At 40.8% G+C, this 17,763-nt stretch overlaps 1 protein-coding gene across 1 annotated transcript in view; it reads left to right on the top strand.

Moving 5' to 3' along the window:
• Positions 1-17,763, top strand: part of DCDC1 (doublecortin domain containing 1) — a 777,962-nt gene that overhangs the window by 362,562 nt on the left and 397,637 nt on the right. Inside the window, exon 8 of the mRNA XM_060262385.1 lies at positions 6,073-6,243. Within this exon, the coding sequence (XP_060118368.1) occupies positions 6,073-6,243 (171 nt within the window). The remainder of the gene's footprint in view (positions 1-6,072; positions 6,244-17,763) is intronic.

Raw genomic sequence — 17,763 nt, 5'->3', positions numbered from 1 at the left:
TTGCCAACTCTGCTAATGTAAGTCCCGTTGTCTTTTAAATTTTTTTTAAACTTTTTACCTTCTTTCAATGGCTGTCGATGTTTCTCTGTGATTATAGTCCTAGAGAGGGGTAGGAGGCTAGCAATTTTCCCTTCTCTTAATGGCCGCTTCCTTCCTTTCTTGCCACAAAGTCTTGTTTTCTATGGTTTAGAAGTCTCACGTTACTTCAATGATGCCACTTCCTGTGATGTCCTGTTGATCTGTAGTCTGTTCTATTTTGGAGGGGGCTGCCCAGCCGCAGGTATGTAAAACAATATTGATTCTTCCTCTTTTAACCTTATTCTCTAATTTTCTTAGTCCCAAATTTACCCCTTCCTTCTTCTTCTTTACTTTAAAATAATATAAATGAATCCAGACCTTTATTTTTCCTCCAAATAAATCTTATTTTAGTCCTCGAGTGATAGATAAAGATCTTTACCTTTAAAAATCGTGATCCTTTTGAGCACCGTTCTTTTCCAAAGTAGATATAAATTAGTCCCAAAGAAGCCTTGGCTCATGATGAATTTAAGTTGATTTTACGACCCCAAAAATCCTCTATAGACGTTGGAATGCAATTCTTCTCCGAGGACTCTTCAAAGCCAAAAAGGAACCCTACTGGGATACCTCGTCAGCCAAAGTAAATCCCCTCAGAATTTAATAAGCATGTCTTGGCCATCTCCTTGCCTAGAAGATGTAGGCAGCAGGTGTTTAAATCACCTTCTCTGCCCAGAGCAGAGGCTCTGGTCTGCTCCTCTTTTGAGAAGCACGTCAATCCTCCATGACACCAAGCTGGAAGTCTAAAAAAAAGAGATAAATGTCTTCTTCAAGCTGGCTGATGGGGGTGGTGGTGAAAGAGCACATGTGGCTCCCGAGCCACAGTTTGGCCACCCCTGGGCAATACTATGCCATTCCAAATCCCCTTTTACAACATAAAATTTGCATATACTGAAAAGGAAAAACAACTTTGGGTCAGTTTGATAGGATAAACATTTATTTTCACTTTTTTTTTTCTGGCATCAGAATTCCATTTTGAACAGTTGATGGCAGTGTACATGGGTAGATATTCATTCTGTACTGCTGTAATGTGCCTTAAATAAAATAATCCCCAGTCCAATTTATTTCCATACAAAACAAGTTCCTACCACACCACCCAAAGTACGCTTCTTGAAGATGGGGATCTCCCACATTCAGAAGGCCTGTGCAGGTTTCCCATGGAAACACCAATTTAGAGATATATGTACACACTACTGACACCTCAGAGTCAGCTCACAGTCTTTTTACCAGTTGAGATCAGGCAATTGATTAATTAACTAAATATCTAACTGTTCAAGACCTATTAATACCTGTTCTGCATGCATAGGCTAAGTGCAGCAGGGAAGCCAGGTTCTAGCTGGCCTCCCATTAGCTGAGAATCAGCTTCTCACCTGCAGGTGTGTGGAGATGTTCTTAGTTAAAAATGTGCACAGCTGCCTGAGATCTGTGTTTATTAAAGAATGTATAGTCAACTGGAATTTTCCTTCCAAAGCACCCATTTTCTCTTGGTGGACTGAACTCTGTTTTCTATTTATAACATTGTTTAATATATCATACATTGTTAAGTGCACATTACTTATGCTTTTGATTTTTATAACCATAAACATTGTAAACATATGTTAAGTCAGCATATTTTGAGGTAGAGCAGCTGCCAGGGCCCAGTGTGGGTGGTACACAGTGCTGGCATTCCTGATGGCAATGGCAACAGCACTCTCAACTGCATACACTGACCAGTGCTGTTGAGGAAGGGGTGTGTAGGTGGTGCAGGCAATTGAACAAGTGCTTGCAAACTGGAGAAGGACACAGATAGGTGCATGCAGGCATGGGGGTGGAAAAAGAGGACCCTGGGAATGTGTGGAAAAGTTTCAGACTTCCCACTTTCCACCCCCATTTTGGCTCAGCATGAATTTCAGAGAGATTTTTCTGAAAACAAAGTTGTTTCAGAAGAAGAGGCAGGTTTGGGGGGAATTCCCTGGAAGTGACATCACAGGAAGAGGTGGAGTTTTGGTTCGGTGTGCCCTGGAAGTGACATCACTTGGCCCTTGACCTGGAAGTGACACCATAGGAAATGACATCATTTCCTATCTTCTGGCTCCACCCCCAAAGTCTCCTGGCTCCACCCCCAAATTTTAGTGGGCCACAAAGGAGAAGTGTCAAAATAACTGGGCTATGGGGGGAAAAGTTTGGGAAACCCTGGATTATGGGGTTGTGAGACAATGTGTGCAGGGCACGTTGATAGTTTTTGCTGAGACAAACAAAGAGTTAGTTGTAGATTTTCCGGGCTGTATGGCTGTGGTCATGGCATAGTAGTACCTGACGTTTCGCCAGCAGTCTCAGGAAGCTTGGTGATGGGTGTACCTAATAGGTGTTGATAGCCCGTTTCTAGAAAGGGGATGGGAGAAGAATAAACCTAGGTAGGGTGATTAGATTCTTTGGAGGGGGAGAGTAATTCTTACAGACAGCTTCAAGAGGAGATTGGATAAACATATGGAGCAGAGGTCCATCAGTGGCTATTAGCCACAAGGTATAAATGGAACTCTCTGTCTGGGGCAAGTGATGCTCTGTATTCTTGGTGCTGGAGGGGTGGGCAACAGTGGGAGGGCTTCTAGTGTCCTGGCCGCACTGGTGGACCTCCTGATGGCACCTCGTTTTTTGGCTATTGCGTGATAGAGCAGGGTGTTACTGAGAGGCACTGCCTGATAAAATGGAGTACTCCAGTACAAATAAAGAGAGAGGGTCTCCTACTTCTGTTAAACAAAATGGGCTCCGACCAAAGACAGGCCAAGACAAACACTCCATCTAAACAGGTGGAGTGGACTTGGTAGAGAGCTTGTTTTGGTTGGCGCCTGCAGTCTGTCTCTCAGCGTAATCTCACCCATTACCCTCTAGCGCATCTGCCCAAATGGGATGCATAATAACATGGGAACTGCGAGTAAGTATTACTCTCACTCTGATCTTCTGCTACTTGCCAATTGTCCCTTCCTCCAGTCTTTCACCTCTTCCTTGCTAAATCCAATGAAATGGATTGATCCTACCCTTAGAAGTCTTTTTGATCCCTTTTCTGAGTGTCAGACAAAACCCTGTAACAGATTATGCAGTACCTCCAAGCTTATCATCCTAGCAAAATGTGCGAAGTTTCCCAACATAGCGATTCAATATAGCCATCAATGGAACATCAAAGCCCCTTGGTAGCTAATGACCCCCATCTGTCAAACCCCTATATAGTGTGGGTCAAAAACCCACCTCGGGGTGCATTCTGTAGGGTGCCATTTGCAGTCTGTACCACCCGTTACTCCTGTAATTGGGTCTATAGGGCGCATTACACTGGTCATTTGCATTCCTCTCTGTGTATTTTTCTATTGAACGGATGCCTCCCACTTCTACAACCCTTCAACTCCTCTATCGATAACCTCTATATTCTTAGGCTCTTGTTTGCTTGTACAAAGATATGCATGTGTGTATAAATCCTCTTGCTACATATTTTAAGTAAATACTATAAAAAGACACAATTGCTTGGTCTATTCTTGGCTGAAAACCCGAACTCCATATTATTGAAAGCAAAGATCTTCACTCCTAATTTGCTCTACCAAGTCTCTTAGCTAATTTCCCCATCAAAATAAGAGACTTAAAAACATTGCCTGTAACAAGGGGTGGCCAACAGTAGCTCTCCAGATGTTTTTGCCTACAACTCCCATCAGCCCCAGCCATTGGCCATGCTGGCTGGGGCTGATGGGAGTTGTAGGCAAAAAATATCTGGAGAGCTACCGTTGGCCACCCCTGTTCTGGATGGGCCATTGGCCTGATCCAACGTGGCTTCTGTTATGTAATTAATATTTGGGGTGGACCAGGAGGATTGGGAGTTGAGACAGGGTGTTGGTTGATATAAATACACCTGGAGGTGTTATTGTCAGAAGACAATGATGACAGGATAGAGATTCTAGTGAAAAGGACTTTTCTTAGTTCCTGGAGGCTGAGAGAATGATAAGATAAGCTAGGTGCTTTCTTTCTCCTGAGCCTGGGGACCACACCTTAGCCACAGATAAGGAGATAAAAGCATACATATCTGTATTGCTAAAGACTTGTATGTACTATGCATGGGGATCACAGTGTGTCTGAGAGCTGGGTCAGCTTGACCAAAGTGAGGCCAAACTCCTTTTTGTGTGCCATGCCTGGCAAAGAGTTTCCAAAGTTCTAGTATCACATGTGCCCAGTGTTATTGAAGGTTGCTCACACTGCAGTGCAGCCTGGCTATGCCCTTCAAAAAACATATGTATGAATAGGGCATATAGATGGTATAAAAGATAGGAATGCATCACTTGTAGTCTGTGCCCCCTCTCCCTCATTTGTTGCACATATAACTTTGTAGGCCTGGTTCTGATCATTGGACTTCTGTACAGTAAATTAAATATACTCCATAGTTTGTGATGGAACATGTCCAAATATCCAGATTTTTTTTCTTTTTAAATAACTCCTGTAATGATTTTGTTGTTCTGTGATCACATTGTAATGATCTGCATTTAAGGGTGACCTGCTACAGTCATATTTGCAGACCCCATCTTTTAGCCACCCCAGCCACCCCCCTCCCCCCAAAAAAGCATTGCTCCTGAAACCTGTGGACAGTCCTGAAAGGGAGCTCACATATGATTATGGGAGCTTGCCTGTAACATAGCCCTGCAGAAAAAGAACAGCTGTCTTGTCTATGTCCATCTGCCTCCCTCCCTCCAGTAACTCTTAGCATCTTCAGCACAGTTCCAGTATCTTCTCTCCTTTATCTCTCTGAAGTGTAAAATTCCTTTAGTGACATCTGTATCTGGTTTTTATGGCCTCTCCTCCAGCCAAAATTTCATTTAAGGTATAAACATATCTGGGGAACAGGTTTATTATACTCTTCCTGGACTTTCCTCCATGTTACAAAAAATGTGTAAAGTGTTACCTTTGAAGTATCAAATAGATGATATCAGCTATCCACTCTGCATACAGGGGATATGCTCACTAGGGTGCCATCATCCCTCTTGATCTTTCCTCTCTGGGAAACCCCTGATCAAAAGTTTGGGATGTTCTGATCAAAGATGAGAAACTTCTCAGTCCTTTGTTCAGACCCCCCCCCCCCCCCAGGGATACCTTCTATAGTGTATAAAAAGGGCTGCCCAGCTGTAGCTCAGTGAGTGTCACTCTAGGGCACCTATCAGAGTAGCACGCTGAAATCATGTTGTTTAGATTCCTTTTGGTTGTGATGCGCTGGCCATTCACAATCTTTCCTACATGAACCTCTGCACATCTGGATGGTAATGTCACTTAAAAACTTACTATATGTCTCTAAGCTCCTCTGTTTCTCTGTAGCTTTGTTTGTGTGTGTTATTTGATTGCTTTGGTGTGTATACGTTGCATTTAACTAGCATTTTTCAATAAAACTATTTTCTTTTAATTTGGTCTTGATCACTGGGAGGTTTTCTCTTTGACCCTGGTATATACTGGTGTACAATTCCACCTATTAGCCCCCTCTTGTCAGTTTTGTCTTTCCACAAATTCCCCTACCACAGCAGAGACAGGCAGTTCAAGTAGCACTTCTTTAGAGTTTTTTTTAAAAAGTACTTATATGGGATCTGAAAAACAAGTACAAATGTATAGCTTAAATAAGCTTTTTTATTTGTGAGCTTTGCATTTATTCACAGCTTGCTGTTGCTAACATGCATGCTAAGGAATTTTTAGAGAATTGGGGTGTTTAAGAAATGAACTATTGGGTTTAACTAAGTGAAGAGAATTATTCGCAATATTAAAATATCTTAACAGCTTTAACTAGAAAGAAGTAGATTTAGTTACTTTTCCCTGCTACTTTGGTTTGTATGTTTCTCTGCAGTTTTCTTTTGAGAATAGATAGCTAGAGAGACACAGATGTTCTGTATCTTCTGTCAGACTTTGTACTGAAATGTCATCTCTTCCCTCAGGTTTGTAATGAAAATTCTAATAGGTGTGACATCAACAATTCCTCTTGCTAACAGCTCTCATAATTTAACCCTTCAGGTGAACACATTGATTGATGAATTGCAGGCAGCTATCAAGAGCTACAAAGGTCACCTCTTTATACTTACCCCTCAGTTGCGGGCTGAACAGGAGCAATGTGCCTCTTACATCTACAAACATATTAAAGAATTTCCTGCAAACACAGTTCTTCCACAAGGTCTGCAGCTAAAGGTAGGCATAGTACCTCATCTGTGTTTTAAAATTATGTTATTAGTTTAGAAATATTCCAAATATCTACATTCAATTCTGAATTTCAATTTTCATTGTTCTGAGAGTTGGAATCGTACTGTTTTTGACATACTTGGTAGTGGTCTAAATTAGAAACACATGCAGTTGTGACCAGTGTAGAGTGAAAGCTGCTTTGTAAAACATCTCTTGCACGGAGAAACTTAATAGGTTCACTATTGCCAGCCCTGTGCTCCAGTTCCAATCTATGTTCCCAAGCCTCACTATGCAGACTTGAGGGCATACTCTAGAGGGGACATGACCAGGCCTGCCTGAAGAACACAGGGGAGGCAAGGTGTCTCTTGTTACCACCCACCTAATCTCTGAAGGTGGGGGCACAGAGAGAAGGGCTTGAGAGGGAGATCTTAACTGACAGTGTTTGTAGTATGGGAGGAGACAGTCCTTCAGGTAATCCCCTCTAGGACAGGTTGACTCTATAGTCCCTGAGCAGTTTTTCCAATGACCAACAGCATCTTAGTCTTGTCTGGATTGAGCTTCACTTTATTGCCCCTCATCCATTCCATTACCTTTTCTAAGGACCTATTCAGGGCTTCCCACATGACTTAACTGGGTTACTGGGGATGTGTGCATGGGGGGGAAGGTATTTGTTAAGTTCCTGCATTTTGCAGGGGGGTGGGTTTGATGACCCTGGAGGTACCTTCCAACTCTATGATTCTATTATTCTTTCTGAGCTGTTCTTTTCAAGAGCAGTTTTCAGAGACTTAGCTGTTAAGGAGAAATAGTTGAGTGTCACTCACATATTGATGACACCTCACTTCAAATTCCCAGATAACCCCTCCCAGTGATTTTATGTAGGTATAAAATAGCATGGAAGGCAAGGCCAAGCAGCAGCCCCCAGCACCACCTTTTGTAATTGGTTGATCAAGTAAGAGCAGAACCCACAAAGCATAAACATGGTGCCCCCAACTCCCAGTTTAGCCAGCTTCTCCAGAAGGATATCTTGGTTGATGTACTTAAGGCTGCTGAGAGGTCACTCACCCGGCATAGGTCATCTGTCAGGGAAGCTAAAGCAGTTTCCATCCCAAATCCAGGCCCAAATCCATACTGAAATGGTTCTAAATAATTACACCATCCACTTAAGCACCTTTAGTAGTTTTTTTTAGGTAATGTGGATCCAGCTATGCCTTCTTCAGGAGAGGTCTCACAACAGCCTCCTTCAAAGCAGTTGGAACTATATCCCCTCACAAGGAATCATTTCTTACCTTCTGAACTCAGTCAACTATCCTGTCCCATCATGATACTATTAGCCATGAAGGGCAAGGATCCAGACTGGACATGCTGGGCCACATATTTTCAAGCATCTTGTCCAGCAAGTTTGGTGCAGTAGTTAAGTGTGCAGACTCTTATCTGGGAGAACCAGGTTTAATTCCCCACTCCTCCACATGCAGCCAGCTGCAGGGACCTTGGGTCAGTTTAGTTTAGTTTAGTTTAGTTTAGTTTATTTATATCCTGCCCTCCCCACTAAAACAGACTCTGTCATAACAAATAAAATGAATTATAATGGGGATAAATGTAAAATTTTGCATTTATGAAGGAAATATCAAATGCATAATTATAGGATGGGGGAGACTTGTCTTGGCAGTAGTATGTACAAAAAGGATCTAGGGGTCTTAGTGGAGCATACACTGAACATGAGTCAGCAATGTGATGTGGTGTCTAAAAAGACAAATGTGATTTTGTTTAAAACAATTTATTGTAATATATTGTAATAACGTGTAATCATTTGTCATTAAATGTTAGTACACATATATAACATTTTCTCCACCACCCCCCTTTTGTGACCCCCAGCAGTGCATGCCCCCTTAGCAAATGTCCCCGTATTACTATTTAATCTAATTTGTTATAAGGTAATAAACTCTATCTATTAAAAAATCTTTCTCCAAAAAACTCAAAAGTTATAATTATAATCCAACTTCATGGTATTTCTTCTGAATCATTGGGGAAAAAAGAGAAAAAGTTATAATCCAATAATCATATTTTTAAACTGTAATCCATATATCGTTTCTTTAAAAATTAACCATTGTCAAAGATCACCAAATGTCCTTTAACGTTCCATTGTTTTTCAATGTATTTTTGAAACTTTCCCCAGGCATTTTTAAATTTCTCTAAAACTTGTTCTTTTAAGATTCTTATAAGTTTGTCCATTTCACTCCAATGCATAACTTTCAGAGTCCATTCCCATACTTCTGGTATTTTGTCTTGTTTCCACATTTGCGCATATAATGTCCGTGCAGCTGAAAGCATATACCAAATTATTGTTCTATCTTACTTTTGAAATTTTTCCATTTGTAATCCCAACAGGAAAATATCTGGTGCCTTCTTAATATTATATCCCAAAACTTTCGAGATCTCCTGCGGAATCATTTGCCAGAATTGTTTCGCCTTTTCACAAGTCCACCACATATGGTAAAAAGAGCCTTCATGACATTTACATTTCCAACATCTATCTGACAACTGAGTGTTCATTTTTGCCAATTTCTTTAGTGTCATGTACCATCTATATAGCATTTTAAAGCAATTTTCTTTAATGTTATAACATGTAGAAATTTTCATAGAGTTCTTCCATAGGTATTCCCACGACTCCATCTGTATTTCCTTATTTATATTTATCGCCCATTTTATCATTTGTGATTTAACTACTTCATCTTCCGTAGACCATTTCAATAATAGTTTATATGTCCTTGAGATCAGCTTTTCATTTTCTCCGAACAGCATTCTCTCCAGTTCTGATTATTCTTGTCTTATTCCATAGTTCTTAATGTCCTGTTCAAGTAAGCTCTTTATTTGTTGCAGTTGAAACCAATTATATTTATATTGTATTTCTTCAGCTGTTTTTAATTCCACCTTTTTTCCTTGGATCTTTAAAAGTTGTTTATATGTTAACCACTTCTCTTCTTTAAGGGAGAGCCAGTTTGGTGTGGGAGAGCCAGTTTGGTGTAGTGGTTAAGTGTGCGGACTCTTATCTGGGAGAACCGGGTTTGATTCCCCACTCCTCCACTTGCACCTGCTAGCATGGCCTTGGGTCAGCCATAGCTCTGGCAGAGGTTGTCCTTGAAAGGGCAGCTGCTGTGAGAGTCCTCTCCAGCCTCACCCACCTCACAGGGTGTTTGTTGTGGGGGAGGAAGGTAAAGGAGATTGTGAGCCGCTCTGAGACTCTTCGGAGTGGAGGGCGGGATATAAATCCAATATCTTCTTCTTCTTCTTCTTAATATCTGAATACAATTTTATTACTTCTCTTGGTACGATCCAAAGCGGTTTCCTCTCATCACCATATCTTTTATATTTTGACCAGATATTTGTTTCTGATATAGTGATGTGAGAAGAAACCATCCACCTTATTTTTCCCATAGTACATGTAAGCATACCATCCAAAGACATTTCCATGTCCTTCTAATGTCAATAACTTTCTATTTGATAATGTCATCCGTTCCTTAATCCACACCAGGCAAACTGCATCATGATACAGCTTTAAGTTAGGCAGTTGGAATCCACCTCTTTCTTTTGCATCAGTGAGAATTTTTGTTTTAATTCTTGTTTTTTTTCCCCAGCCCATACAAATTCTGAAAGTTTTCTTTGCTATCTATTAAATTGTTTATTGTCTTTCACTATTGGAATTGTTTGAAACAGGAACATAATTCTCAGTAAAACATTCATCTTAATTGCAGAGATTCTGCCCAGCATAGATAGGTTCAATTTAGATAGGTTCCATTTAATCATATCTCCATCGATCTTGCGCCAGAGTTTTTCATAATTGTTTTTATACAAATCAATATTTTTCATTGTTATTTCTACACCTAAGTATTTTACTTTTGAGGTAATTTCACACTCTGTTAATCTCTGTAGTTCTTCCTGCTTACTCTTTAACATATTTTACACAATTTTTTTGAATTTTCTTTGTTTATATAAAAGCCTGCCAACTCTTCATATTCTTGTATCTTACGAAGCAGCAATGGTGTTACACGAGTGGGATTTTCATTTATAAACATCACATCATCTGCAAATGCTCTGTATTTATAGGAAAAACCTTTCATTTTTAGCCCCTCTATCTCTTTATCGTCTTGGATTTGAATTAACAAAACCTCTAAAATCATTAAAAATATCAGTGGAGATAGAGGGCAACCTTGTCTTGTTCCTTTATTATCATTTTTTCTGTTAAGTGTGCATTAATGCAGAGCCTTACTGATTGTTCAGAATATATCATCTTTACTATTCTAATGAAGTCTTCTCCCAATCTCAATTTCTCCATCACTGCAAACATAAAGTCCCAATGCACATTATCAAATGCTTTCTCTGCGTCTGCAAAAAATAATGCTACTTCTTTTTTAGGATATTTCTCATAATATTCAATAATATCTATTACTGTTCTTATGTTGTCTCTGATTTGTCTCTTGGGAAGAAATCCTGCTTGTTCTTCTATAATAAAACTGTTCAAAGCTGTTATACGTGTTCTGCTAATCCTTGCATATATTTTATAATCATTGTTTAGTAATGAAATTGGTCTGTAATTTTTCACATTTGTGGTGTCTCTGTCCTCTTTTGGTATCCAAGAAATTACTGCTTCTTTCCATATACTAGGAACTTTCCCATCTAATCTTATAGTGTTCATCAATATCTGAAGTTTTGATAATAGCGTCTCCGCGAGAACTTTATAAAATTTTGCCGTAAAGCCATCTGGACCAGGTGCTTTTCCTAATTTCATTAAATTGATCGCCTCTTCTATTTCTCCTCTCTCAATTGGTTTATTTAACAAATTCCCCATGTTTTTTGTTAATGAGTTAACCTTAATTTTCTGTAGATACTCATCAATTCTCTATCTATTTATACTTTGGCTTTTAAACAGCTTCGCATAATATTTGTAAAATTCCCTTTTAATGCCTTCATGGTCAACAATGTCTTTTTCTCCAGATACAATTTTGGTAATTACTTTATTCTCCCTTCTTTTTTTTATTTGCCATGCAAGATATTTTACAGGTTTATTCACACCTTCAAAAGATTTCTGCTGTAGTCTTTTTAAATTCCATTCCAATTCTTTATTCAGCAAATGGCTCAGTTGGCTTTGTGATAATTTAACTTTTCTTATGATCTTTTTTTACCCCAGGTCGTTTTTTCAGCTCTTTCTCTTTTTTGCCAATTTCTTTCTGAATGTCCATCATTTGTTTATTTTTGGCTCTTTTATCCTTGTTGTTCAATGTAATCAGAATGCCCCTCACTACTGCTTTATATGCATCCCACACAATTCGAAACTGGGTATCTTCTTTTTCATTTATTTGGAAGAAGCATTTAGTTTCCTTTTCCAGAGAAACCACTATTTCCTGTTTCTGTAGCAAATCCTCATTTATTCACCACCTTAGAGTCTTTTTCCCTAATTTTGCAGACCACAATATTGGATTGTGGTCTGCTCTTATTTTAGGAAGTATCTCTATTTTCTTCATTAAAAGTCCAAGATCTTTTGTGGTCCAAATCATATCAATTCTCAAAAAAGAATTGTGCCTTGCCGAGAAGTAAGTATAATCACGTTTTTTTGGGTTTAATTCCCTCCATATATCCTCTACACTCTCTTGTTTTACCAATTCAAAGAATGATTTTGGTAGTTTCCCTTCATTATTTTTCCCCCAGTTCTGTCCAGAGCATTTTTCCCATTATCATAATTTCCCATTATCATAATTTGATCATGCACAACTTGGTCCAATTGTTGCATTATATCTTCTAAAAAAGAGTCTTTTGCTCCATTTGGAGCATATACTTCCAGCAACAAAGTTCTTTTATAATTCAGTGTCACTTCTACCGCAATATATCTGCCATCATCATCTTTAAAATTAATTTCGGGTCAAGTTCTTGTTTGATATAAAAAATTACCCCCCTTTTTTTCTCCTTAGCCAATGAAAAAAATTCCACACCAAGTTGTTTATTCCATAAAAATTTGTAATTCGTTTGTTTGATGTGTACTTCTTGTAGACAAATTATGTTACATTTTTGTTTCCCAGTCCAGTGTAAAGTTGCCCCTTTTTCTGAGATCTTCAATATCTTTTTTCACATCTGCTGTACTTGTCTCACTGTCTCTTTTTAGCTCTGTTTTTGTTTCTCTAATTATATTTGCCAATCATGCTTCCATAGCATCCATTGCTTCTTGCCATCCTGCTTTATCAGTCTTGTCTGGTTTAAATTTAACCATTCTCTTTTCTTCAAGTGATCCAGTCCTCATGCGTTGCTGCTTTACTGCTGATCTCAGCTCTGTCATGTCTGCTTAGCTGTTGCTTTAAATAGGTTCAAAAATTAACCTCTCAAATTCAAGTTTTGAGCACACAGTCTTATAGATTAGATCATGCCCTGTTAAATGAGCCCGTTCTCCAATGCTCCTAAGTAAAGATATTGATTTTTTAAAAAATTTTTTTTGCATAAAATGGGTGCCACAGTTTTTCTGTCAGTTTAAAAACTTTCCCCCTTTTTTCTCCAAAACAACACCAAGATTAGTTCTAAGTATATGGTCTAATAGATTTTACCTTTTAATGACGATATCTGCTGGCTCTGCTATTTTTCAATGTCCAGATTTCTTTTTATTAACTTTTTGACCTTCTTTTAATTTTGACCTTTTATTGGCAACTGATACTTCTCTATGGTTTTGAGTCCTAGAGAGGGCTGGTTTTGCCCCTCCTTTCTCATCCCTTTGCCTCCCCCCTCCTCGCGTGTGATCACAGAATTCTTACCTCGGGGGCCCCTCCACCCAAAATTACCTCTCTGGTGGGGTGGATCCAATTAGCGGGAGAAGTGGAGACCCACATGCGGCGCATCATCCTCCAACGTCAACAGCAGCAAGGGGGAAAGGGGGGATGTGAGTCTCAGTCTGGGGCAAAACCAGAAGGGAAGATACCAGAACCCAATAGGGCGCCACCAAAACCCGCAGAGCCCTGGCATTGCTTCCAATGTGGGGATGTGAACCACATGGTGAATGAACGCCCCAAAAGTCCTCGAGCCCCCCTCCTTTCTCCAAAGACCTAAGCGCACCTAAGCCCAAGAAGCGCACCTAAGTCCAAGAAGACAGAAAGCCACTTGAAAGAATTGGGACGGGGCAGCATCGCCATGGCTGCCCCATGAGACAAGGATGTTATAGTAGTGTTGGAGTCCAGAGAGGAATCCCAGGTAGAAGGGCTGTTGGGAAACGAGAGCAACCTACACTGAGCGGTGCCAAGCGGCAGGTCGGAGATTGAATGGCGCCCCTGAGGGTGGGAATCACGGGAACTTTATTTTTCATCCCACTAAATTTATTGAACCCTGCCCAAAAATGCTTCATGCATGTAAGGGCTTTGCTGGACTTGGGGTGCACCAGAGACATAATTACCCCCAAAATGGTAGAGGTTCTAGGAGTAGCCAAGAGCCCTCTACACCACCCCATCCAGTTCGAACAGATGGATGGGACAATAATGAAGGGGAAACCCTGCACTGAGCAAACCCAGTTGATGCCATTGGGGATAGAGGACCACTGGAACACAGAGATTTTTGTAGTAGCCCCCTCATCCTCATTTGACTTGGTGCTAGGAGTGGGCTGGCTAGCCAAACATGAGCTGAACATTTGGTGAGGTGACCAAATCATAGACTTCAAGGACCCAGCCTGTGACAGCCATAAGTGGCGAGATGACTGGGGTCCCAATCCACCCCCCAGCAAATGAGAAATTATGCCTGACCATAGATGAAGTGAGATCCATACCCAAAGAGTACAGAGATCTCAAGACGGTGTTTAGCGAGGAAGAGGCTAATGAACTGCCGGCCTACCGCAACACCAACTGCGCCATAGAGCTGATCCCCGGGCAAGACCTGCCCAAAGTCAAAATCTACCTGATGGGATGGACAGAAAAAACGGAACTCTGAAAATTTTTGGATAAGAACTTAGCCAGGGGATTCATCCACCCAGCCACGGCACCTCACGCCGCACCAGAGTTATTCCGCAAGAAAAAAAGATGAAGGGCTGAAACTTTGCACTGATTTTAGGGGGATTAATGCGATTTTGGCATTGAATGCCTACCTGATTCCGCTCATAAAGGATCTATTGAATACGGTGTCCCAGGGGAAGATCTTCACAAAATTAGATTTGAGGGACGCTTACTTCTGAGTATGCATAAGAGAGGGAGATGAGTGGAAGATGGTGTTCAACACCCCCCTCAGCCAGTTTGAATACTTAGTAATGCCATTCGGATTACAAGGTGCCCCCGGGGTCTTTATGAATTTCATAACTAAGTGCTCAGGGAATACCTGTACAAAAGGGTCGTAGTTTATCTGGATGACATCATTATTTATTTAAATGGCATGCAAACACACGTGAGACTAGTAAGAGAAGTCTTGAAAACGCTTTATGACCGCAAACTGTTTGCTAAGCTGTTGAAATGTGAGTTCCACAAAGCGGAACAAGATTATTTAGACTACCGGGTGTTGGGGATTGGCGATGGACCTGGCCAAAGTACAAGCAGTTTTAGACTGGCAGTCCCCCAAAACACAGAAACAATTACAATCTTTTCTTGGATTTGTGAACTTTTATCGTAATTTTATCCAGGGGTTCGCCCGGACCATGCTACCTCTAACAGACTTACTAAACACCAAAGCGAAGGGTCCCAATGCGAAGAAACCTGGGACAAAACTCACTTGGATGAACGAATGTGAAAAGGCGTTTGAAAAACTAAAGAGGCTGTTCACTAGTGAACCAGTGTTAATGCACCCCAATGAATTAAAACCCTTTGTGATGCAATGTGATGCTAGTGACGTGGCCGTGGGGGGAATTTTAATGCAAATGGATGAACAGGGGAACTTAAGATCGTGTGCCTATATTTCCTGCAAATTTTCTTCTGAACAATGGAACTGGTTGGTGTAGGACAAAGAGGTGTTTGCAGTTAAGTTCGCCCTAGAAACTTGGTGCTCCTGGTTGGAAGGGGCCCGAGTTCCTTTTGATATGTGGACTGATCACAAAAACTTAGAAGCCCTGACAGGCAGAAGGAAATTAACTGAAACAAATTTGGTGAGTGGACTTCTTTGCCAAGTTCAATTTCAAATTAAAACACATCCCCAGCTGCCGCAACTTTCTAGCAGACGCGCTCTCCCAACTCCCGCAGCACAATAGCCAAAAGGAACAAGCCAAAAGGATATTCCTTGATCTCTCCTTCCCACCTCAGAGAGGCTGTAATGATGAGATCTCAGAAACTCCGTTTACATGCAGAGGAACATTGGGGGGAAAGGCTAAAAGCGGCAGTTGAAGCAGAAGGCGAGAGTCTACCTAAGGAAGTGTGCCACGGAGAAGGGGGGTTTTAGTATAAGGACAAGAAACTGTATGTACCTGAGAGTTTGCGCAAAGAGATTTTGCAACTTTGCCATGATAATAAGACGGCTGGTCATTTTGGGTACATCAAGACACTACATTTAGTAAATCGGCAGTTTTGGTGGCCGTTCATGAAAAGGGACATCTCCAAGTATGTTGCTTCTTGCCCAATCTGTGTGATGGCCAAACGAAATGGGGGGGCAACCTCTGGAACTGTTACAACCCCTGGAAACAGCTAGCCGGCCATGATCGGTAGTCTCCCCGGACTTCATAGTGCAGTTACCCCCTCTCAAGGGAAAACGGTGATATTCATAGTAGTGGATATCTTTTCCAAGCAAGTCCATTTTATTCCCTGTTTAAAAATACCCACAGCTAAGAAACTAGCGCAGTTATTTTTCCAACACGTGGTGAAACTCCATTCATTTCCCGATAAGCTAGTGAGTGACCGTAGAATTCAGTTCATTGCCAACTTCTGGTGGGAGTTTTGCAAACTGACCAACATTGAGCAGGGGTTAAGTTCGGCTTACAATCCCCAGACAGAGGGTCAGATGGAATGAATGAATGCCCTGCTAGAACAATATTTACGGTGTTTTGTGAACCATCAGCAGTCAAACTGGTAGAACAACCGTATGCACAGTTCCACAAAAGCAACCCCTTTCCAGCTGGTGAATGGTTATGAAGCGAAACTGTTCCTTCTCCTGCCAGGGGGAGAATGGGAGGATCCTCCCTCCACTTTTGAACAATGGTGGGCTCAACGGAGCGAAGCCTGGGTGGCAATCCAGGAGAATCTAGATGCCACCAAAGAGACATAAAAAACCCACTATGACAAGCATCATTCTCCCACCTGGGATTTTAAAGTGGGTGACACCGTGTTTCTGTCTGCAAAGAACTTACCGTTGCATCAACCTTCCAGGAAACTGGCTTACAAATATGTAAGAAGTGCCCGCCAAATAGTAACAGTTGTGAACCCCCATTATTGTTTGCGTATTCACTGGTATGCTCTGGATTTGTGAGGCTTAATAATAGACAGCACACTGACTTGTGCTAACTATTTACATTTATTTACAAGTTTACAAGTTTATAGTTGTTCTTGTATACACTTGACAAAGTGCTTCGCCAGATAACACGTTTAAGAGCAGAGATACACTGCACAGGCTCTTCCCAGTTATATACATATAGCTATACACAAACATAAATCAGCACACAGTGCTAAGCCATCCTGCATAGGCACAAGTACTCTGGACAGAACTGGTATGCACCTGCAAAGGAAACTGTCAGGCACTGTCACAGATCATGAACTGTCATAGATCATTTGCATTAGACTCCAGCCTGAAGTCTTACAAGCAAGCATATGCTGTCACTCCCCCTAAGACTCAGACGGTAAGTCCCAGTCTTTTTTTCAGAGTTACAAATTTGTCCACACTTAAACACTTAGTGAACATCTCTGCTACATTTACATCAGAAGAACAGTACTGTAACATAATCAAACCTCTATGTACAGTCTCCCTGACATTCTGATAGTGAATTTTAATGTGTCTACTTCTTGTTTTGACACCCTGTGCATTTGCCAACTGTTGAGCAGCAGTATTGTCACAAAATACACAATACACATATAGGTAAGTCACATTGCATGTTCAGGTCTGTTAGTAACTGATATAACCATTCCAGCTGAACAACACAATCACTTAATGCAGAAAACTCTGCTTCACAAGTATTGGTTGAGACATGTGTTTGTTTCAAAGATTTCCACAACACAAGAGCTCCATGCACATATACAGCATAACCTGTTGTGGACCTTCCATCTTTTCTATCTCCCCAGCTAGAATCACTGTAAGCTGTTACGTGTTGTGCTGAAGTAGTGTCTAGCACTAATTTGTTTGCAGCAGTACCTTTTAGATATCTCAATACCCTTTTTGCAGCAATCCAATCTTTCATAGAAGGGCATGCACACTTCGGACACAACATACGAACTGCAATGCAGATATCTGGTCTTGACCAACATGCTATATACAGTAGGGACCCAATTAATGATTGATACAATGTCTTGTTTTCAAACACTTTGTCATCAGGCTCTTTTCCATAGCTCGTGGTCATTGGTGTAGTAACACAGTTTGCATTTGTCATGTTGTATTCTTCAAGTAGCTTTG

This window comes from Heteronotia binoei, chromosome 21 (assembly GCF_032191835.1).
Source record: "Heteronotia binoei isolate CCM8104 ecotype False Entrance Well chromosome 21, APGP_CSIRO_Hbin_v1, whole genome shotgun sequence".
Taxonomy (NCBI): domain Eukaryota; kingdom Metazoa; phylum Chordata; class Lepidosauria; order Squamata; family Gekkonidae; genus Heteronotia; species Heteronotia binoei.
Note: the sequence above shows the minus strand (reverse complement) of the source record. Positions and strands in the feature narration are given on the sequence as shown.